Here is a 23,033-nt window from a genome sequence, read left to right as displayed (position 1 = left end):
CGCAATCTGCCCTTGCTTACCTCTCTGCTCACTCTTTCTCGCATAGCATCTGTCACAAGTGCAACATTTAGTTTATTTATTTGTGTTCTTGATTACTGTGGCCTGCTCAGGCTGAGATTTGCCTGGTATGCAACAGCGTGCCCATTCCAATTATTTATGGCTACCACCCCCACTCTCACCCACTGGAAGAGACATTCCAAGAGGACAAGGACCAAGTCTACCTTATTCCCCATCGTAACTCCAGAGCCTGACAAAATGTACCTAGTAGATTCTTAAAAAATATTTTTGAATAAATAAACAAAATATGAAATAAAAAAATAAATGAAACCAGCAACAGCTATAGAGAGAGATTATGTAACTGATCTCTTGAAAGCTGCCACTAACTTAAAACACAAATTAAGTGCAAACCCTGTTCAGAAGCTCAAGCAAATTTTCAGAATTTAGACAGGGAAAAAAATCTCTTGATTCTGGGGCAGCTGCCCTGAAACTGCCCACAGATGTGTCAGTGGGCACAGCCAAGATCAGCTGACCTGTAGCTTCCTGAGCCGCTGAATTTCAGAGTGGTTTGGCTTGTAGCATTATTGTGGCAATAACTAACTACTATTATACTCTTTTAACATAATACAAATTAATTACCAGCAGAACAAACATTAAAATGCAAACATGATTCATCTTTATTGAAACAGAAAGTGCGTATTTTCAGTTGAATTGTTTGGTTCCTCTCCGACCGCAGACAAACACCTTCTCTGTGAGCACATCCTCATCACTGGAGCTGAGCCGGCCTGGGAGGATGCGCTTAGAGAATGGATGTGAAGGACATTAGCAGGCTCAGCACCGCTGCGGGAGACGCCACCTTTCCAGCACCGTTCAGTGCCAGTATTTCTCACGCACCTCATCCAGGATGGAGAGGACAGCCTCCATGCCCTCTGTACAGGTGGCCTGAATCTCAGCTTCTGGCAGAATAAATCCTTACGTCCCATTGTCCCTCAGCTTGAAAGTGCATGCGAAGGGGATCCCAATGTCACGAGCCCAGTCTCTGGAAGACCCTGGTGTGGTGTCTATGAATGAAACCGTGAAGGCAGATTTAGAAACTGTACTGTGAGAGCACAGATTTCTATGGCCATTATCCAGCAAAATAAATCAACTCTTTCAAGTTAGGGTCCGCTGGCTGGCTGTCTTCTCCTTCCCCGTCTATCTTAAGCCCCTATAGGACAGGGGTTATATTTTGCTCAGCCTCCCTCTCGCTCCACCATCCCCACAGGGCTGAAGATTCTCCCCGGTGCATAGCAGAGATCTGGTTAACTTTTCTCAGCTAAATCAAAGACTGAACAACCTAATGTTTCACGGAAAGACTGAACTGACATGTAAAGGAAACAAAGTGACCAACAGGAAGATACTGCGCAAATATTTTCCAGGCGATCCTCCGGGGGGCAGAGGCGGTGGTGGTTGGGGGAAGGCAGTGCACTCTCCTTTCAACTAAATTCCTTGTTTTTAGAGCCTTTCTCTAGGCCCCACCTGCTCTGCTTTCTTAGCCTGATGGGTCCTCTGGGAACTGGATCAACTGACCAAGGATCACCGGAAAACATCCTTCCTGTTAACTCCCGCGCTCCTTCTCAGCTCTTTTTAACTGAAGCCAGAGGGAGTTCTGGTCTGAGCCCGTGTGTTAGTTTTTTCTTCTCGCTCACACCTCCTCCCTGGAGAGCACAATTCTGGACTCGTAGACTCCCTTTTATCCTTGGTGATTTTGATTTGTAAAACTTCCTGTTGATCTCAGGAACTCTTCTCTCCCTCCTCTGCTCACCCCAAAGTCCACTGATGTTTTTGTGCCTTGGATACTATGGAAGAGGTGAAAAAAAGATACTCGCATAAAATATCTGCGCTCGATCCAACTCTATAATTGGTTCCATGCTTTGCTTTCAATGTGTTTGCTGCCTTCTGTCCAACTTGGATCTGTAGGTGGGAAATGCAGAGACAGATATCTGGTGTGAAAAATAAATCCAACAATCCAGAGGGCTTGGTATTTTGTCCAAATCCATCGCCAGAGTTCCAGACTATGTCCCTAACTTCCCATGGGACATCTGTGCCTAGGTAGCCTGCTGGTACTTCAGGCTCCACATACTCAAGCCCAGTTTCCCCGTCTCCCCAACTAATAAGGCTATCCAGGTTCTCATCTTTCTGGCTGACCTTGTTCCACAAACACATGTAAAACCCTGCAGCCATCTTTGACTCTCCTTCTTTCAAATAGTTACCAAGTCGCATTTCCAGTGCCTTCACCCCATCTGAGTCTCATTGCCACTGAAATGGACTATTGTCATCTTCTGTTTCCCTTCCTGTCAGCAGCATTCCTTATCCCAGTTGATCCCACCTGGCTTCCAGGTGAACTTATGTAGGGTGGAAGTATGATTGTGATCCTGCTGAAAGCCTTCAATAATGCTCAGTTGCCCACTGAGTTCCATACAAACCTCCCAGTCTCGTATTTGAGATCCTCTATGATATGGCCCTAACCCGTCTTTCCAATGTCATATTCTCTACATCCCAGGCCAGATGATGAAATTCAAGCTCCCCCGCTCCTCCCTGGATGTGCCCCTTTCCTCAGACTCGCTGTCTTTTCTCAGCTGTTTCCTCTACCTGAGATGCCTCACCTCTTGTCTCTGTCTGTTGACATTCTGCCCAACCTCAAAGGACTTTCTCAAATGCCAGCATCTCCACAAGGCCATTCCTGATCACCGCAGCTGATTCTCTCTCCCGCTTTTTCCCCCAGAGCCCTTTGTTCACATCTTTCTCACCACTCCCCTCTTATTTTTCCTGATAGGTATTTCACACTTATCTCTCATGGGCTCGTGGAACTTCAGAGCTGGAAACTACACCCTTCCCCACACAGACCACCTCGTCACCTTACTACGTTGCAAATCCTGCAGAAGGCAATGCTGTCCAAGGTCTTGGCCTTGCTCTTGGCAGACCCTTTCCTGACATCAGAGTCACTGAGATCCAAGTGTTCTGCTGTGTTTATTCACATTCTGATAAATCTCCTCGCACACCTTCTCGACAGTCTAAATATTCCCGCCCCAGACTCCCTGATGCTCTATTCTCCCTGCCTGCTGGGATATCCCACTACTTCCCCTGGGTTCTACACAAACCCCCCCAGAACGCACGCCCACTCCCTGCCTGGGCTGTGGCCCTCCACCGCTTTTCACCCTCAGGGCAGCCTGACTGCACTTGCGGTGTCTCAGCTCCCCTGACTGCTGACTCGGGACGGGTCTCGTTTCAGACACTGCCTCTCCCTTCCTGGTCCTGTGCTGTCCAACTGAACCCTGAGGAGCGACAGGGTGGTGCTCGGGGAGAGTGGGGGGCAGGCCCAGTGAAACTCAAAGAGGAGAGGAGAAAAGGCAATGAGTGGTGGTGGGTTGTACGCAGCTTGTGGGCAGCTCCTCAGGGCGCTGGGACTTCCTGTGTGTGGCTAAGATAAAAGAAGAAACATTAAATTGAACATGTTTTCAAGCTCTTTGCCTCCTCTCCACTCACCACTGGGAATTCTGTCTTCGGCCATTCACCTTCTGTCTCTCTCCCTGAAAAGAGGTCCTGAGTCTGCCTTGGTTCCTGGGCTGTGTCGCCCAGAATTGAGCTGAGGAAGTCACGGAGTAAAGCTGGTTTAATCATTACGCCGTTTGTAGGAAGAAGACGGAATTATAAGGAGAGGAGAATCAGAAAGGGGATTTCTGGAGAGAGAAATTCTGGTGAGAAATGAGAACGGAGGGTGGAGAGAAAGGATTTGGGGCGGCTGCTGCATGAGTGGAGATGAGAGCCTGAGGCCTGGGGAGAGAGTGGTTGTGAGTCACCAGCTGCACTCCCTTCTCAAGTTCTTTGAGAGTCCCTAGCAGAGCTATGAAGCACTGTGAATTGTCCTTAATTCCCATGGGTTCTGCATTTCTTCAACTGAAACTCCATGCCGATGGTCCTTGTGGGGCCTCCACTCCTATGTGGGTCTCATGGAGCAGCTCCAGACTACCTTTTCCATCCCAATGGTGTCTTGCATTTTTTGTCTTTCCTGCAGGTCACCCCAGACACCCATTTCTTCTTCCCATCACCAGCCTTCACCTATTTTATCCCATACCCTTCTCGTCCCTCAAATCCCGGCTGTGGTGTGGGAAACAGTCTTCCCAGTTCCCCTTCTTTATTGACAAAAAAAACCCCTTTTTTTATGACCCCACCAGCAATGACTATGGGGAAGTAGATAGAAGCAAGAAAATAAGATATCTGAGAATTACAGTCGCAATCCGTAGCTTATAGGTCAGTCCTTTCTGAGAAGGTGAAGTGAAAATCTCCTAGACTCCGACTTCCATCTCTAGGGGTGGGATTCCTGATTCTTCTTCTCTCTCCTGACACTAGACTGCAAGGCCATGACAGCCAATTTCTTGGCTGCCCTTCTTCTCAGCCTAAAGGCACTGTCTGGTCAAACTAATGAAAATCCCTTTGCTAGTAGTACATAATTTACATTGCTAAAGACCCCAAGCCTGCTTCATAACTCCTCGTCTGGACCCAGAGAATTTCCTATAGGTATATGGTCACAGGCAGGTGCTCAGACAGATTGATTAAGGCCCGGGCATGTGTGGGAGGAGGGAGCTAAGGATGGGCCACAGGGGTTGATGTGGGAAGAGCTCACATGGAAAGAATGTCAGCATCTACAGCATCAGCTTCTCACAGCTGTTCTGATTTCCAGAGCCATTTGGAACAGGGCTGTCTAACACTGTGCCTCCCTGTATCGTGATTGCAAGTTCTCGATCACACGGTATAAGATCTATCACGATTTCTACGCATTTGGTTTTGTAAGTACATAGAGATTAATTGCTGGTCTCTGGTGGCTGCAAATCTTCCTAGAAATGGAAACTCCTTGTACAGTTGGTTGAACCTGTGTCCTTGTGCACTCTATCAAGCTTACCCCTAAGAACCTAAAATTTATACTGCTAGCTAGTGTCAATAAGGTTGACACATGGGGCAAAATCTACACAGTGTCTGGTTGTTGAAAAGTCTTGGGGATGAATGTTTATGCTAATTCTTCAGCACCTGAGACTGTCAGAGATACAGAAGGGAGAAGTCTCTCAATTCAGTTGACTGGTTTCCACACAGGCTACCAACGGTCTAGTCCTTTCCACCTCAGAATTACCTTCCAGGGATGGCGATGCAGCACCTCAGGGTCCTCCTGCCTTCCTGCCCTGTGGCCGGAGGGCTCTAATCTGACAGCCAATTAGCACACGACCCACTAACCTTTGAATACAAAGCTTGCAAAATGGTCACGTAGTATCTGTTTTCCTGAACCAAAAAGCGAATAAAATTCCCTAGAAAAATACTGGGTCTACGTGCCTCTTTTTTCTGCTAGTGGAAGGCCCGTCCCATCAAAGATCTACAATGGCCTGTTTTTGGTGGTTCATTTGTATTTGTCACAGATCCCTTTAAGCGGGAGGCAGACATCTATGGCAAGCATCACAGAAACTGGGAGATAAGGAGGGCTCTGGGCTTCCCCGTGGAAATGTCTATCTCTGCAGGTTTCTTTACTGAAGAAATAGAACTTCTGGGGCCCAGAAATGAGGAGGAAACAGGACACAGGGGACTGGGCATCTACCCTGGTACCGGCTCCTAGAAGCTGCAAACCCTTCCTGAGCAGAGAGAGGCAGTGTGAGGCGGTCGCCGGATGCAGCCTCTGGAGTCTGAAGACGGGCGTTCCAGCACGGGTCCTCCCTCACTGTCGAGAGGGGCTCCAGGGCTGCAGTCAACCTCAGGACTCAGTGTCCACATCTCCAAAGTGAGCTTAGTATATTGTCGTGAGGCTCAGATGCCATAATGTCTGTCAAATCCCTTTGTAGATTGCAAAGGTCTGGGCGAATGTTAGTAACTTCCACACCTCGCAACATGATCACAGAGTATAAATGTTCAAAAACAGGTGCAAGAAAGATATTGGGGGCCTGCCGGGTAGTTCTGACTGCTGGGGGAAGCCTTCCCTGCAGCAAAGAGCTGGGGTGGCTTTTCTCTTTCTGTCCAGGCCTCTGTTTTAAGGGTCCTGCTCCCGTGGGAGAGGGAATGGAGGTGTAATGGAACTGATGGGCCACCAGGCTTCTGTGATCTTAAGACAGAGCAAACTTAGCCCCCACCCATCCCAGCACTGGTTGATAATGGGGAGCTTGTTTTAAAAAATAAAAAAGTTAAAGGGAAAATAACAAGCTTTAGTGAGAATGTGGAACTCTGGTGCACTGTTGGTAGGAATGTAAAATGGTCTACCTGCCACGGAAAACAGGGTGAGAGTCCTCAAAAACTTAAAAATAGAACTACCATATGACCCAGCAATTCCACTTCTAGATATATTACCCAAAAGAGTCAAAAGCGAGATCTCAGAGATATTTACGTACCTATGTGCGCGGCAGCATTATTCACAATAGCCAAAAGGCGGAAACAACCCAACTGTCCATCAGTGGATGAACAGGTAAAGAAAATGTGATATGTACATGCAGAGGAATATTATTCAGCCTTAAAAAGGAAGGAAGTTCTGGCACATGATATAACGTAGATGAACCTTGAGGACATTATGCTGAGTGAACTAAGCTCGTCATAAAAAGAGCCGTACTGGATCCCGCTTGCATGAGGAATCTGGAGGAGCCAAACTTATAGAAAAAGAAAGTGGGATTCTGGGTTCCAGGGGCGAGGAGTTCTGGGAGGTGCTGTTCGATGGGTGTAGAGTTTCAATTTTTGGAGATGGGTTGCACAATTATATGAATATACTTAACACTACTAAATTGTGCACTTGCTGGTTAAGATGGTAAATTGTATGTTATGTGTATTTTACCACAATTAAAAATTGAAGAACTAATTTTAAAACAGATAACGAATATCACAACAATTATAAATGTACCCCCTCAATCCCTTGTGTCTGTTGTCCTCAGGTTCACAGCAGGGAGAAGAGTCCAGGCCTCATCAGCACTTCCCCCACCAGGGCTGGGTGAACATGGCCTCGGAGAGGGACCCCGAGGAGACAAAGCCGCTTCCCGACCCTGGTTTCACAGCACTGCCCCTTACAAATGCTCCCAGGCAAATACCAGAGGCAGAGTTTGGAAGAAAATAAAGCCTCGTGTGCAGCAGAGAAGGAGCAGACAGTACTAGCGTGTTATCTTAGATTTGCCATCTTCCACTAACAGCTGGCGAGTTCTTTAAAGCACGGTTCGAAAGCTGTAATTGCTGAACGAAGCTTCAAGAGAATTTACAGAAATGAAAGCGCATTCCTGCAGATTTTTAACATAATCATCTCATTTATATTATAGCCGAATAGCTAAGATGTCTCCCAACTTGACACTTTGCGAAACAGTTAGTTAATTAGTGTAGGTAAAGCGGCATTTAACCCGAAGCCTTTCCAGCAGGCGTCTGGGAAGGTGCAGAAAGCAGGAGAAAGGAAAGAAGGAAGAGCAGAGAGAACAAAAGCGGGGCTGGAGCCAGAGTCTTTGGAACAGAAACAGGGAAAGGAGGCAGGGCTGCCACGAGGCTTCTCCCAACGCTCTGGTCTTACCAGGTCCTTGTGGTGACTTGACTTGTTTGTGGTGTAGCCGTAAGGCACGAGGAGGAGCTGCCCGTAAGAGCGTAAGGTCAGGAAGCAAACAATGCTCTCCTTCTTGCTGTCTAACAAGCTGGAAGCAGCTTTTGTCTCTGGTTCAGACGCTGGTCCTGCCCCACAGAATGCTATATCTTGGCAGTTTTTAGTTGTGCCATTACCTAAAATATACAGGAAACCACAAACAAGGCGGGAATCCCCAGCCCAGTTCAGAACCGACCAAGGGTGAGTCATCCTCGCTCAGGGCGTCTAGGGTGGAATCGGGGCTTGCTCTTGCTTGTCTAACTAAGTTAGCCCTGGTTAAATAAGTCAGCTTGGATAGTCATTCAAGGAGAAACGCAGACAGGCAGGAGGGCTAACGTTCAGATTTAGAAACAAACATCATGCTGACATGGCCTGGGAAGGAAGAAGCAACACGGAATGGCATTTTCAGTAATCTTGCACTTGAACTTGTGGTGGGCCCTGAAACAAATGATTGGGACCAGTCTTTGGGCTCCCAGGTCAGACTCTTTAGTCTCGCTGGTTGAAGTCTCTCTCCCACAGTCCAAACGGCTTGAGTCTCATTAGAGCTATTTTGCAAGGACATCAGCAGTCAGTCCTCCTCATCAATACTAGTGAGGACCATCAACGAAGCACCCTTTACATGCTGGGCACGTGCTCAGCCCCTCCTAAGTGGCATCTCGTTTAATCCCCACAACAACCTGCGGATAAGATGGTATTACTGTGGGCCACATTATAAATAAGGAAAAACCGAAGCAGAGAGAAGATGCAATTTTTCCAAGATCACACAGCCGCCAAGCCTGAATTTCAACTCTTGCCATCCTGTTCCTAGCCAGACTCCCCCTAACCACGCTGACCTCTTTCTGTGCTTCTGATTCATTGGGCACATTGGGATTCGGAAGCATGAAAAAGCCTTAAGGAGAAGAACGCACTCATTTACCTCTGCCCTCCTGCTGTAGAATAATCTGCAAGGATCATTCTCTGATGCTCCTTTTCTTTATGATAATTCATATATTTTAAAACAAAGCAATAGGATTTCAAACACATTCATAGGGGTCTAGGTCTGCTGTAACCCCGTTTAGCCAATCTCAGAGACCTGCGCCTGAGTGTCGGTGGTTCCTACCGTGGAGATAAGGTCATCCCCTTAGACGACAACACTGGAGAGGAAGTCTAGAAAGCTGCACAAAATCTGTTTATTTTCAAAAGTCATATTTCTAGTAATTCACCTCTTTCCTGGCTTCTCTGCTCCATTTGTCGTTGTTCTTCATCAATTCATCTACTCAACATGTACTTACTACTCCAGAATATGTTGAAATTTCTATTGAGATCGGTCCCAAAACATGTGCCATTATTATAGGATGAACGGGATTTCCTCCAGATCCTGTAACAGAGGAAATGAGGATGTTGCCTTCGGTCTCATAAATCACAGCATCAGTGATGATGGGTGGCTCTCGAATGTTAAAAATGGTTCCTAGGGTTGTCTGGAAGAATTGCCTTAACATTATGAAGCTTGTGTGTGTCATTTTTAGTCTCACAGGTGGGCTAGCAACCCCCAAAACAGGAAGATCTGTCCAACCAAACACGTACACACGTGTAAACCATCCAACTGGAGGGCGTGGTTTGGCCTTTTCCTCACAAGCAGATTAACAGTTCTGGGTAGATGAGATCTGCTTCATCAGGGAAAGCGTCAGCGTCCTTTTTCAGGTCCGAGTGATAAAGGAGGAAAGGGAAATAGCTTGGCAGATGGAAAAAGGCTGTTCCAGATGTGTCAGAGATTGCCTTTGCATGTTTCTGGAAGCAGAAGACTGGTGAGTGGAGATGGGGATAAAGACAAGTTTTGCCAGATGAGCTCGGAAGGAAGGACCTGTTCACACTCCAGGCCAGAAAGCACCAGAAAGACAAAGGGGTCTCACGAAGGGGCTGTGGGTCACCATGGGGGAGGCGGAGGAGCGAATACTCTCTAGAAACAGGGGCCCTTGTTTGTGGAGTGATATGCGTCAGAAACCTTTTAAAGACGAATTTGTCTACTAAATGCAAGGGGTTAGCCCTGAGCTCACATCTACACCCGTCTTCCTCTATTTTGTACGTGGGATGTTGCCACAGCACGGCTTGATAAGTGGTGTGTAGGTCTGTGCCTGGGATCCAGGCCTGCGAACCCTGGGCTGCCTACACCACCAGGCTGGCCCCTGCACTGCCTCTGTTAACCTTGTCCCCATTTCTGACTATAGGGTCCCTGAATAGTAAACAAATGTCCCTGGCTTGGGGCAGGGAGACCTCTCACCCCCAGTGAGGTAATTCCCAGCCCTCTCACTCACCTGCAGATAATCCGGGCCGGGCCTCATCGGTCGTCCCCAGGAAGTGCTGAGTCACCACCTCCGCGCACTTCTCTCTTATCTGGCTCATCCACTGGTAGATCTGCAGCAGCCGGAGGACTGAGGGTATCAATGAGAAGACCGTTTGCTGCCTCGAATTAAGATGACTGCTTCTTTCATGAACATACTGAACTCCAAACTCTGCTCTAGGTTGCAACAGCTGTGTGCTAAACAAACCAGAAGAGTAAACCGAAGAATTATTACCCACCTCCTCCCATTTTCATTAGAGATCTACCCTGTCACCCAGTCTCAGGACACTGTCGAACTTTACAAATAAGTTATTGCAAATTAACAATTTCGATAGTCCACTGATAACACTTCGGAAACACTGTATAACAACACATCCTTCAGATGGCGCCAACTTCCAGGCTGCCAGGTGGTGCTCCATCGCGCCGGAAGCTTCAGGTCAGCCTTCTTTTGTGGGAGCTTCTTCAGTCTTTGTGGATCCCAACAATTTCCTTTGCTGATGTCTGTGGATCCAAAATTGGAGAAGACCTGGGGATGCCCTTCACAGAACACAAAAGAAGTTTCTAAATCAAGCCAAGTTAATCATTTTGGTCCGCCTGAGTAGACCTGAGTAGATGCTGATTTAATTACAAGCCGTACACCATGCTAGAAAGGAAGGGCCTGAGACCTTCTCCCGTAAGTCAACACCTTGGGGCTCTATAAGGGAGAGTGAACAAGGAATTCACAAAGATAGGACATATTAAGACAGTCGCCGGCATGCGATATGACACTGCCGCACTCAATTTCTAGAGTTGAAATATCTGACTGACAAGAATAATGGTAAATAATAATAGTTAATTTGCGATAACAAATATTCTATTTGAAAATATTCGTATCTCAATTGACATTCATCTTGTCATAGAACCTCCACAGATAAAAGGCATGATTATAACTAACAGTGCTTAAGTGGGGAGGAGACTGAGAAGTCGTCCCCCGGGGCCCGTGTGTGATTCTTGATGGCACTGGGCAGGGTGCAGACGCCTCACATCCTGGGGAGCTGCACACAGCAGCGAGGGGCAGCAGCAGCAGCAATGTTTATCTGCTGTTCAGTGAGCTGTCATGTGGTTTATCTCACTTACCCCCGAGACAAAGCTGCGAGAAGGCTACTGCTCTCCCTGCTTCACATCTGAGGAAACTGAGGCCCGAGGAGGACAAATGTCTTGGTCAAAGTCACAGAGCAAGTGGCCAAGCCAAGTGTGACCTGTCTCTGATAGCAGGGCAGTAGTTTTCCATGGGCCTTACTGGACCTTGTGCAAAATCGTAGAATTTTCAGTGCTTTTGAGTGATTGTTACAGAGGAAAATGTAATTTTTTTCTTGTACTCTGAAAAAAGTTCTGGAAAATATTAATATATTTTCCAATACTGAGAGAAGAAATGGTAAAGCTTGTTTGGAGGGTGTCTTGTGCACTTATATAAAAAATTTAGATGTGCATATCCTTTAACCAGTAATTCTATTTTTAGGAATTTATACTCCAAAAAAGTTTTGCATAATGTTATTCACACACCCCACACATATGCATATGTAGTAACTAATTTTTTACCGTATCCAGTTTCAAAATCCACCGCTCTTATCTTAGCAGCAACACAAATACTTCTTTGAAAAAAAGTTTTCCCTTCTTGAGAACTGCTGCCTGTGTCCCTCATACCCCACAGGAAATACCACATTTTCAGCCCAATACAATTCAGTCAGAAGGCTTCTCCACTCCATGTCCCACACCCCCGTACGCACTGGCCCTGCCCTGCTCATACTGGCCATGGACCTGATGAACAAGAATATGGGTTAATTCTGATCCATGTTCCCACGAGCAAAGCTGGTTGGGACGTTCTTTTCCCCTGTTTCATTCTTGTTGTTAATTTACTTTTTTACTGCATATCACCAGGGTTGTAGCTTCAACGGTGGTCATCGGGGGGTGATGTTTGGGAATCCGCTGAACTCAGTGCACATGCAGATCTCAGCCTCACATTTTGAGACTCTCCCGTCCACAGGCAGCAACAGTGAACTGGATCACCCATCCTAAAGTGGGTGTGACACCACCAGCCCCCGGCCCCCAGGTGTCCTGCTCACCTCCCCCATGGGGTGGTATCTGTCATAGGAATAGGTCTCCGGGCTGCTCCTCGGACTCACTGTCTCGTCCATGCCCTCTCGCCTGTGTTGCACTAGGGATCTGCAAAGGGGAGAAGGTCAGACCAAAAGCAATGAAGAAACCAGGCTGTCACGAGGGCTGCGAGGCTGTTGAGAGGTGGAGAAAGTGATGAGCGCAGCCTTTGGAGGACAGAGCCAGCGCTTTGAGACCTCGGGCAACCAGGGAGTCCCTCTGAGCTGCAGTTTCTTCATCTGAAGGGTGAGAACAGCCATTCCAACCTCGCTGGGAGGCTGGAATAATTCCATAAGATATTATCGATAAAAATACTTATAAATTTGTCAAAGAAATAATAGCCAAGATTTATTGAACTGAAACTTACTATAAGACATGCACTGCTCTAAGCCAATCAAATCTCATTTGCTTCTCTCAAAAGCTCTGAGACAGGTATTCTTATTATCCCCATTTCAGAAACGAAGAAATTGAGGCAGAGGGAAAGTGTTATTGAGATTTAAACCCTGACGGTCTGATTGAAGAGCCTGCAACATTAACCACTGCACTGCGTGTAATGGTGAGAATTAATCTTTAAACAATAATGTATCTTTCTTTTAAAATAAACTTTATTTTTTAGAGCAGCTTCAGGTTTGCAGCAAAATTGGACAAAAGGTACAGAGAGTTCCCATGTACCCCCTTCCCCACACAGACGCAACCTCTTCCACTGTCAACATCCCCAACTGCAGTGGTACGTTTGTTACAGTCAACGCACCTACATTGACACTCATTATTTCCCAAAGTCCACAGTCTACATTAGGGCTTCCGCTTGGTCTTGTACATTCTATGGGTTGGGACAAATGTGTAATAACATGTATCCACCATTACAGTATCACACAGGAGTTTCACTGCTCTGAAACTCTTCTGTGCCCTGCCTATCCATCCCTCCCTACCCCTTAACCTCTGGCAACCACTGGTATTTTTACAGTCTCCATAGTTTTGCCTTTTCCAGAACGTCGTTAAAATTGGAATCATATAGTGCGGAGACTTTTCAGATTGGCTTCCTTCACTTAGTAATATGCACTATGCATTTAACTTTTCTCTGTCTTTTCACAGCTTGGTAGTTCATTTCTTTAGTGCTGTGTGATATTCCATTGTCTGGATGGACCACTGTTTATATATTCACTCACCCGCTGAAGGACATCTTGGTTGCTTCCAAGTCTTCACAGTTACGAATAGTGGCTATAAACATCAGTATGCAGGGTTTTGTGTGGACAGAAGTTTTGAATTCATTTGAGTAAACACCAAGGAGCGTGATTGCCGAATCATATGTTAAGAGTGTATTTACTTTTGTAAAAAACTACCAAACTGTCTTCCAAAGGGGCTGCACCATTTTGCATTCCCACCAGCATTGTATGACAGTTCCTGTTGCTGTACGCCCTCACCAGCATTCAGAGTTGTCTGTGCTTTGAATGTTGGCCATTCAGGTAGGTGTGTACTGGTATCTCATTGTTTTAACTTGCGTTTCCCTAATGACACATAATGCTGAACATCTTTTCACATGCTTACTTTCATTCTCTGTATCTTTTTTGGTGTCTGTTCAGGTCTTTTGTCCATTTTTTGATTGGATTATTTGTTTCTTATTGTTGAGTTTTTAAGAGTCCTTTGGGTATTTTGGATAACACTCCTTTATCAGATGTGACTTTTGTAAATATTTTCTCCCAGTCTGTGGCTTGTTTTCTCATTGTCTTGACATTGTCTTTTGCAGAGCAGAAGTTTTTAATTTCAATGAAGTTCAGATTGTCAGTTATTTATTTCATGGATCATGCATTTGGTGTTATATTTAAAAAGTCATCACCATACCCAAGGTCATCTAGGCTTTCTCCTAAATTAACTTCTAGGAATTTTATAGTTTTGTATTTTACATTTAGGTCCATGATCCATTTTGAGTTAGTTTTGAAGGGTGCAAGGTCTGTGTCAGATTCTTTTTTTTTCTGTGTGGCTGCCCGGTTGTTCCAGCACCGTTGTTGAAAAGACTACGTTTGCTCCATTGTGCTGCCTTTGCTCCTTTGTCAAAGATCATTGATTATACTTATGTGGCCCCTCTCTGTCCCGCTCCACTGACCTGTTTGTCTGCTCTTTCACTAGCACAACACTGTCTTGATCACAGTGGCAATCAGGGAGCTTTACAGTAAGTTTTGAAGTCGAACAGCGTCAGTCCTTCACTTTGCTCTTCTCCTTCAATATCATGTTGGCCGTTCTGCGTCTTTGGCTTCTCCATATAAACTTTAGAGTCAGTTGGTTGAAATCCACAAAACAACTCACTGGGATTTGGATTGGACTTGCATTGACTCTATAGATCAAGTTGGGAAGCACCGAGACCTTGACAATATTGAGTCTATCCATGAACATTGAACATCTCTCCATTTATTTAGTTCTTCTTTGATATCTTTCATTACAGTTTTGTAGCTTTCCTCATATAGATCTTGTACATATTTTGTTAGATTAATACCTAAGTATTTCATTTTTAGGGATGATAATTTAAGTGATAATTGTTTGTAATTTCAAATTTCATTTGTTCATTGCTGGTACATAGAAAAGCAGTTAACTTTTGTACATTAACCTTGCATCCTGCAACCTTGCTATAATTGCTTATTAATTCCAGGAGTGTTTTTGTCAATTCTTTCAGATTTTCTACATAGATGATCACGTCATCTGCAAACAAAGACAATCTTATTCCTTGCTTCCCAGTCAGTATACATTTCATTTCCATTACTTGTCTTATTGCATTAGCTAAGACTTCAGTGCAATATTCAAAAGCAGTGGTCACAGTGGATGTCCTTAACTTGTTCCTAATCTTAGTGGGAAAGCTTCTAGTTTCTAACCACTAGGCATTAGGTTAGCTGTAGATTTTTTGTAGCTATTCTTTATGAAGTTGAGGAAATTTCCTGTATTCCTAATTTACTGAGTGTTTTTGTCATGAATGGGTGTTGGATTTTGTCAAATGATTCTCCACATGTTTTGATATGATCGTGTGGTTTTTCACTTTTAGCCTATTGATGTGATGGATTACATTAACTGATTACTGAATGTTAAACCAGCCTTGCATACGTGAGATAAATCTCACTTGATAGAGATGGTGGATAATTCTTTTTATATATTGTCAGATTCAATTTGCTAATATTTTGTTTGGATTTTTACATCTATGTTCATGAGAAATATTGCTCTGTAGTTTTCTTTTCTCTTAATGCCTTTGTCTGATTTTCATGTTAGGATAATGCTGGCCTTATAAAATGAGTTAGGAAGTATGTCCTGTGCTTCTGTCTTCTGGAAGAGACTGTAGAGAATTGGTATAATTTCTTCATTAATGTTTGATAGAATTCACCAGTGAACCCATCTGGGTCTGGTGCTTTCTGTTTTGGAAGGTTATTACTTATTGATTCAATTTCTTTCATAGATATGGGCCTATTCAGATTGTTATTTATGGCTTATCTTTTAACAAACCATTTAATAAAACTGTTCAATGCCTCCTCTATGCTAGATATTGTGCTGGCACCTACACATTATATAATTCATTCTCATTACAACGCTGTGAAGTGTTATCATCCATGTTTTACAAAGAAGGAAATGAAGGCCAAGAGAAATTAAATGACTTGCAAACAGTCCCAGAGCTAGTAAGTCGTACAGCTGGTCCTCTATCTGTCTCACAAATGTTTGATGAATGTCTTATTCACTAGTTAAAAGGCTTTATCTCAGCAAGAAATGGGGTGATATTTTCATTATTAGCACATACTAACTGATAATTTTTTTGCCCAACAAATGAGTATGGAGTGATTACCATGTTAATAGCGCCAGGATGTGAGGTTTGGGGAAGCTGAGGTGTGAACTTTTGGATAGTGACCCAGCATTGCAAGGAAACGTGTTAGAAATCTAATTAGTTAATGTTTCAATGACTTTTATCTATTTTCCGACGTTTTTTCCCCTTAACATCCATGGTATGATATCTGCTCTTTCCCTAAGCCTTTATTTCCTTATCAAAAAATGGGAGTAATAATACCATCCCAAAGGATTCTTATGAAGATTAAATAAGTTAACCCATGTTGAACAATGAGGACAGTTTCTGAGACCTAGTTAATGCTTACTTAGTAAGTGTTAAACATCAGTAGTTTGGGGCTGGCCCTGTGACCGAGTGGTTAAGTTCGCACGCTCTGCTTCTGTGGCCCCGGGTTTCACTGGTTTGGATCCTGGGCGCAGACATGGCACCGCTCATCAGGCCATGCTGAGGTGGCGTTCCACACAGCACAACCAGAAGGACCTACAATTAGGATTTACAACTATGTACCGGGGGGCTTTGGGGAGAAGAAGAAGAAAAAACAGAAGGTTGGCAACAGATGTTATCTCAAGTGCCAATCTTTAAAAAAAAAACAAAACAGTAGTAGTTCAAAACAAAGCAAAGTAAAAATCCAATTTAGCTTCAAAGATATTAAAAATAAAAATTATATGGAGAGTGATTTGGCCATCTAACTGGCATTATCTTCAAATAATACTAAACTAAAAAAATATTTTGATAGAAGTGATTAAAACTCAAGTTCCATTCATATCTACACAGCTCCAGTAACTGGAGTGACTAAATTTTAAATTTTTTAATCTGGTTCATTTGGCACCATGTACCACAATTATGCTAACAGGAATCAATTTCTCTACACAGTTCTACAACTTTAAACTTGGAGCTAAATTTATTATTTTTAATTGTTACTAAAATTAATAATAATTTGAGCTTAACAGAAGATCTTTACTCTCAAAATTGTAAATGTTGTATTACATTGTTGAATGAATTTTACCTTATTTAACTTGTCCAAGTGAAAATCTCATGACTTAGGATTGTCTAAAGACTTAATTAAAACAATGAAAATGAATTTTAGAAGGAGATTAAAAGAAACAAATGTTACTAAAATTGTAATAGTTGAGGAGAAATACGTTTCTGTTATTCAGAGATTCATTTCTAATATTTATTATTCATTTGATTTCTTTTAATAAGCAAGAGCGTTTCAGAGTGAGCAATTTCAATACAAGCATGTATATCGGTGCAAGCAATATGCTGAGGCTGATTGATTTACAAAACACAGTATCATGTCGTAAAGAAAACAAGTATATTCCGTGGTGTGTTTAAAACTCACAAGAAGTCAATCTGCACATGAATTTTCAGGAGCACATTTCATGTCTTTATCAAATAATCAGCAAATATATATATTTTATAATAACACTAGTTAGATCTTATTGAGCACTATATGCTACACACTGGCCAAAACATTGATATGATCATCTCATTTAATCCATTCAACAAGACAGTGGGTAAGTACTCTCGATACTCTGTGCAAAAGTAATAATAGATAGTAGTAAAAGAAAAGTAGATTAGTCTCTTACAGAGCTTAATATCTACTTAGGGGAATGAGACATAAATACATGAAAAGCAGAAAAATTTAGCCAATAAGTAATAAGGCAGGAGGTGTGATAAGATGGTGCCTGATTTGCAACCAATTAAATGGCGCACTAGGTGTATTGAGGACAAGGAGGGAGGACTCCAAACTGAAGCCCAGCCAGGAATAATAACAACCAGCCTTCTCCTGGCAACTACACACGCCAGCACTGTGTGAGGACTCCATTTATAGAGAGAGATGCATAATTCTAACATACATACATATATATAATCCTAACAACAATTCTTAAGGTAAATACTATTATCCCAGGTTGTTGGAGTTTTTTTCTGAAAATTTTGTTACATAGGCTAAATTATACTTTTATTATACCCTAGAATATAAGCATAAAATATTTATTAGCCCATTTTTAAAAAATTGTCCATCTCTGATTTGGACTACAGAGAGAACAAAATAATTATCGGCATTATAAAGTCACTATGGAATAATTTTTGTGCTTTTTCAGAATGGAGAGAGGGGAGCGAATGAGGCCAATGAGAAGGGTGCCTTTCGCAGCCCCCGCCCTCCTAGCCCCTCACACTGGCCGTCCTGCCTGTTGTGTCCTGCTGGGAACTGAGATCCTTAGAGACACTTTCATGCCAGTGTTGGGACCAGGGACGGTGGCTGTTCAGAGAGCCCCTGTTCCTTCCTTCACATAGTTCAGCAAATGTCTGGGTCTGCTTTAATCACTCAGTAGGGTAGGAGATGAGTGCCCCAAAAAGCAAAGCGGTCATCTGGTGAATTCCTCTTTCAACTGGGCCAGTATTCCCTGGCAATTTCACAAAGTAGAAGGGAATAAATTAAAGGTAACTGGACACCATCAAGCACCAACATTTGGCTTTCCCAGGCCCATGACTGCAAAATATGTGAGTATGTTGCCTCCTCCGCCCAGCATAGAATGACTGGGTGCGTGTAATATGCAAAAAAAGTGAAATGTATGGGATTTGAGTGAAAACCATGATACTAAAAGTGCTCATCATTTTCAGACAAAATTAAACACAATACTTAAACTTCAGAAACCCAAATACTTAGTTCAAGCAATGTTTAAACAATATACTTAGAAAAGGCAGTTTCCTGTTCCTAGGCAGTTTCTTGGGTGATGCGTAATCCACGGAGAGAGGGACGGGAAAAGCTGTCTACTCCCGCAATTTATCAGCAGTCTCATCTCACCCATCAAATGAAAGGATTATTGCACTTTGAGTATTCTTTCTGAACAGAAATTCATAAAATGTTTAACAGAGAAAATGATCCTTTGGGGTATATTGTTAATAAATACTGCAGATCAAAGATTGTCTGATGGAATTTTCACTGGAATGTATAAAGAGGCAAAAAAACTAATGACTATTGAGACAAATTTGGTATTTTAAATAGTACTTAGTGAGGAAACAGCTACATGAATATTTCATGATAGTAATATATTTTCAAACATTTTTCCTTCTGCAAAATTGACATATACTTATAGTGGAAAATTTGGAAAGTTCAGAGGGAAGAAAAATAGAAAAGAGAAGGAAAGAATAGTCTTCAATAACCCTACTTCCCTGAGGTAACCACAGCTGGTATTTTGGCATATGTCTTCTCAGTCTTTTATATTACAGCTGTTCCCCTTTTTGTTTTTTTGCTATTATAATTACGGAATTAATGACTTTTTGCATAAATTTTTGTGCTCATTTCTGATTATTTCCTTGAGCTAAATTCCAGGAAGAAGAATTGCAAGGTCAAAGAGGATGAACATTCTTAAGGCATTTGAGTCATATTACTAAGTCTCAAATGATTCTACAGATTTACGCTTGTATTGACAGTATGCAATATGGATGAGAGACTGCCACCCTAAATACCCAAGAAAAGGTTACCATGCTTGTAATTTTTAACTAAGGATTTCCTAGGCTATCAATACATAATATGTAGTGAATAAAGAGTATCAAAAATGGCAGCTAGCCTATGTTTTGAATTGATAGGAGCATATAAAAGTGGACATTATTTTTTATGTCATCATCCATTTTTTTTAGTAATGTCTTATAGTTTTCATTGTATAGGTCTTTCACCTCCTTGGTTAAATTTATTCCTAGATATTTTATCCTTTTTGTTGCAATTGTAAACAGGATTGTATTCTTGAGTTCTCTTTCTGTCAGTTCATTATTAAAGTATGGAAAGACTGATTTTTTAAAGTTGATTTTGTACCTAGCAACTTTACTGTAGTTGCTGATTATTTCTAATAGTTTCCCAATGGATTCTTTAGGGTTTTCTATACATAAAATCATGTCATCTGTGAACAGTGAGAGTTTCACTTCTTTAAAGTATCATCACATATAAAGTATACATTTAAAGTATATTTTAAAAAGTATCATTCTTGGTAAATGATAATGAAAATGAAAACAGCCAATAAGTGCCAGGAGTAGCAGATTTGGAATGTTTTCCTGAAGTGCAGTCATGAGGAGCTGCTCAATGGGAGCTGTCTTGTCTGAGTTCCACTGCCTGAGCCAAACCACTTTGATAATTTAATCTGGGCTTGGCAATCATCTTTTAAAATAGAAGTTTTATGCATCTTCATTGTAGAATATTTTCAAAATGAAGAATAATTGAGGGAAAGGAAAAAATTATCAACCAAGGATAATAATGTTCATTTTGGTTCATATTTTTTCTTTTACTTTTCTAAGTATTTTATTACACTATTTATTCTGAATCTTTTTTTTTACCATAAAACATGCCTTTTCCCATGCTATTAAAAGTTTTTCAAAGTCATTATTCTCCTGGAAGAATAATATCCATGCTCATATATCACGTATCAACATTTGTCTAACCTGATAGGGGACATTCAGATTATTTCCAATTATTACAATACTTAATATAATATTTATATTATAAATAAAGCTGCATCTCAGTGCATAAAACTCTTTCCATTCTTAGTTTATTTTCTAGGTATAAATTTCCAGAAGCAGGGATACTAGGCCAAAGAATGTGTAAGTTTTAAGGCTTTTGATATTTTTAAGCAGGTGGATTTTTTCCCCAATCAAAGCCCTGTGATGTATGTAAGTCTTTGTCTCTCATTTACGAACGACGAATCTCAGAAGGGCAGGTAAGTGCAGCATCTACATGAAACCAAGTAAACGAATGGAAAACACGAGATGGCAGTGTCCACAGGGGTTTTGGCATCACGTGGATCTTGGACTCTGTTTATGTATCTGAAATCAGACTGTCTATGAAGCTAAGGGACAAGCTGAGGTCACACAGTTGTCTGGGGCAAAAATCTCAGAGGATTTCTCTGTTCTGTGACAGCAAGTTCATTGCAAGATTCTTTTAACCATGAAGCAAAGGAGGCAGCATTGTTTATCACTGTCCATGCTTAACCGGATATGCCACAGGAGCAGAGTCACAAGCAACATATGAACAGAGGAAAACACTTTTTCTATGGAAACTACATGCATGCACGCATGCCCGCAGAGTTTAATGTAGATTACATATTGAGAGAAGTTATGATTCATTATGAATAGGAAAAGAACACAAAAATGGGCAAATCACATGAACAGGCAATTTATAAACTAATTAAATCAGTAACAAACAAGACAAAATGCTTATTAACCTTATCAGAAATCAACAAAATGCAAAGGAGGTCGACTGTGGGTATTATTCACTTGTCAGATTGACAAACATTAAGAAGTGCTTTCATACAGTGTGGTTGGATGTGTAAACTGACACAACACTTCTAGAGGCCATTCGGCAACGTGTAGCAAGATTCTAAAATTTCTCAGCTTCTGACCCAGTAGTCACACTTCTTATAACTTATATCAGGAAAATAATCAAAAATTTGCAAAGAAAATTATATGTAGCTGGATGCTTATTATGGCGTTATTTGCAAAATCGACAAAGTAGAAATCAACTAAATGCCCCTAGGGTAGCAATGATGCAATGGTACTAGCGATTGTAACATGTTTTAAATGAATTATGAATGTGATAGGAAAATGTCTATAGGACAATTTAACTGAAAAATTCTGGCAATAGCACTCTATACATAATTATCTATCTATTTATCTATCCAAAAAATTAGCAGTACTAATCTCTTGGTGAAATTATTTGGTAGTTTTAAACATTTTTTCCTCAGTAATCAGAATAATGTGATTTACCTATTGAGAAACCATGTAAGTGAGGGATATAAATTTTCACTATAATTTCCTTTTTTCAATTACGAAACATGACATATCTGTCGGTATTTACCATATGTTGTGCTAGGAAATGTTTGTTAGATATTTGTTCATTATCTTATTCAAAGATTATCAGAGGAATGTTCAGTGATAAAACTTCAGCAATCTTTATTATTCTCACTGCATGGTGGTGTGTATGGGTAGGAAGAGGGGAGAATCCAGCTGCATTGATACTAAAAAGAGCCTTTCATTTAGATAATCTGAACCATAACAGATGGCCCCCTTTCCACTTCACACTCACCTACCACGTCCTAGCCCCCCGGGAACCAGCGTCTCAAGAGGTAAAGGGTTCCCAGCAGAGGCTTCATTCTTCTGCAAAGAGAGCGAGAAAATCCAGGCTTCTCCCGCAGGTCAGAGAATCAAGTGTCTCTGAGAATGCACGAAGGGCAGGCTCCCACAATCAAGATAAGATAAGTCAGTCAGTGGATGTCTCAGCAGAAATAATACGCAAGCAGGTGCTTCATTAACTCCATCGTGTCTTCAAGCAAGTTTTGAACAGTGAAAATCCTACCATTTGATTTTTCATTTCTCCTCTAAAACCAAATTTACACAAACTCTTGGCCCCACTAGATCCAGAAAGAAGTTTCTTCCCTATGTGAAGTCCTCATTTCTAGGAATCCCCATCACCTATACTCAGGAGCTGATCACTCTTGTTCCCTCCACACAGGCCCCTGGGCATCATAGGTGATGTGTCTTCCGCTTTGGTCACGGTGGCCGTGACTATTCAGGATCTCCACTCCCCTCTGCAATCTAAAGCTTTATTTGGGGTCAAATATCTTCTCTTGTTCTGGTGGGCCGCATCACCAGTTTCTTAAACAAACCCAGGTTTCTCCAAATCTGAGCAGTGAAAATATTTTAAATCCTTTCCCAAGTGGATTTTCCCACATCCCCCTCTCACATAAAGAACTCTATCCCCGTCACGTTTTCAGACAAACCCAGGATGTGCCTAAATCTCAGATGGTGATCAGTAAAGGAAAAGGCTCAGGTTAAGATCGTTGCTAAAAGTCTAATTGAGCAAGGCAAACTTCAATGCAGAGAAGTGGAGGGTTTAAACAGAGCTCCAGGCATTTGGGGGCCCAGTCTCAATCCTTTGCCCTGCAGTCATTCATTCATTCATTTTACAAAAATGTAATGATACCCACATACACCAGCACTAGTACAAAGATGAATACATGCAGGATGAATGAGGTAGTCTCAGCCTTTCTGGAACTCACAGTGGAGCTGAGGGAGCAACCATTAACAAGTATACCGAAAAATACAATTTTAAGTAAAGAGAATCAAATTAAGGAGATAGATGATGATCGTGGGCCAAGAGTACATTAAGA

At 42.3% G+C, this 23,033-nt stretch overlaps 1 protein-coding gene across 1 annotated transcript; it reads right to left on the bottom strand.

The window, feature by feature from the left end:
• Window positions 1-678: 678 nt before the first annotated feature.
• CPO (carboxypeptidase O) lies at window positions 679-22,016 on the bottom strand. Its single transcript, XM_046659870.1, is given in 10 exon segments — window positions 679-870; window positions 873-1,058; window positions 1,866-1,950; window positions 7,547-7,749; window positions 8,884-8,969; window positions 9,225-9,393; window positions 9,904-10,003; window positions 12,032-12,131; window positions 21,950-21,983; window positions 21,986-22,016. Coding segments are annotated over 10 exon segments (1,068 nt in total). The 3' UTR covers window positions 679-796.
• Between the last annotated feature and the right edge of the window lie 1,017 nt (window positions 22,017-23,033).

This window comes from Equus quagga, chromosome 4, assembly GCF_021613505.1.
Source record: "Equus quagga isolate Etosha38 chromosome 4, UCLA_HA_Equagga_1.0, whole genome shotgun sequence".
NCBI lineage: Eukaryota > Metazoa > Chordata > Mammalia > Perissodactyla > Equidae > Equus > Equus quagga.
The sequence above is the reverse complement of the archived record's forward strand: the minus strand, read 5'-3'. Positions and strand labels throughout refer to the sequence as shown.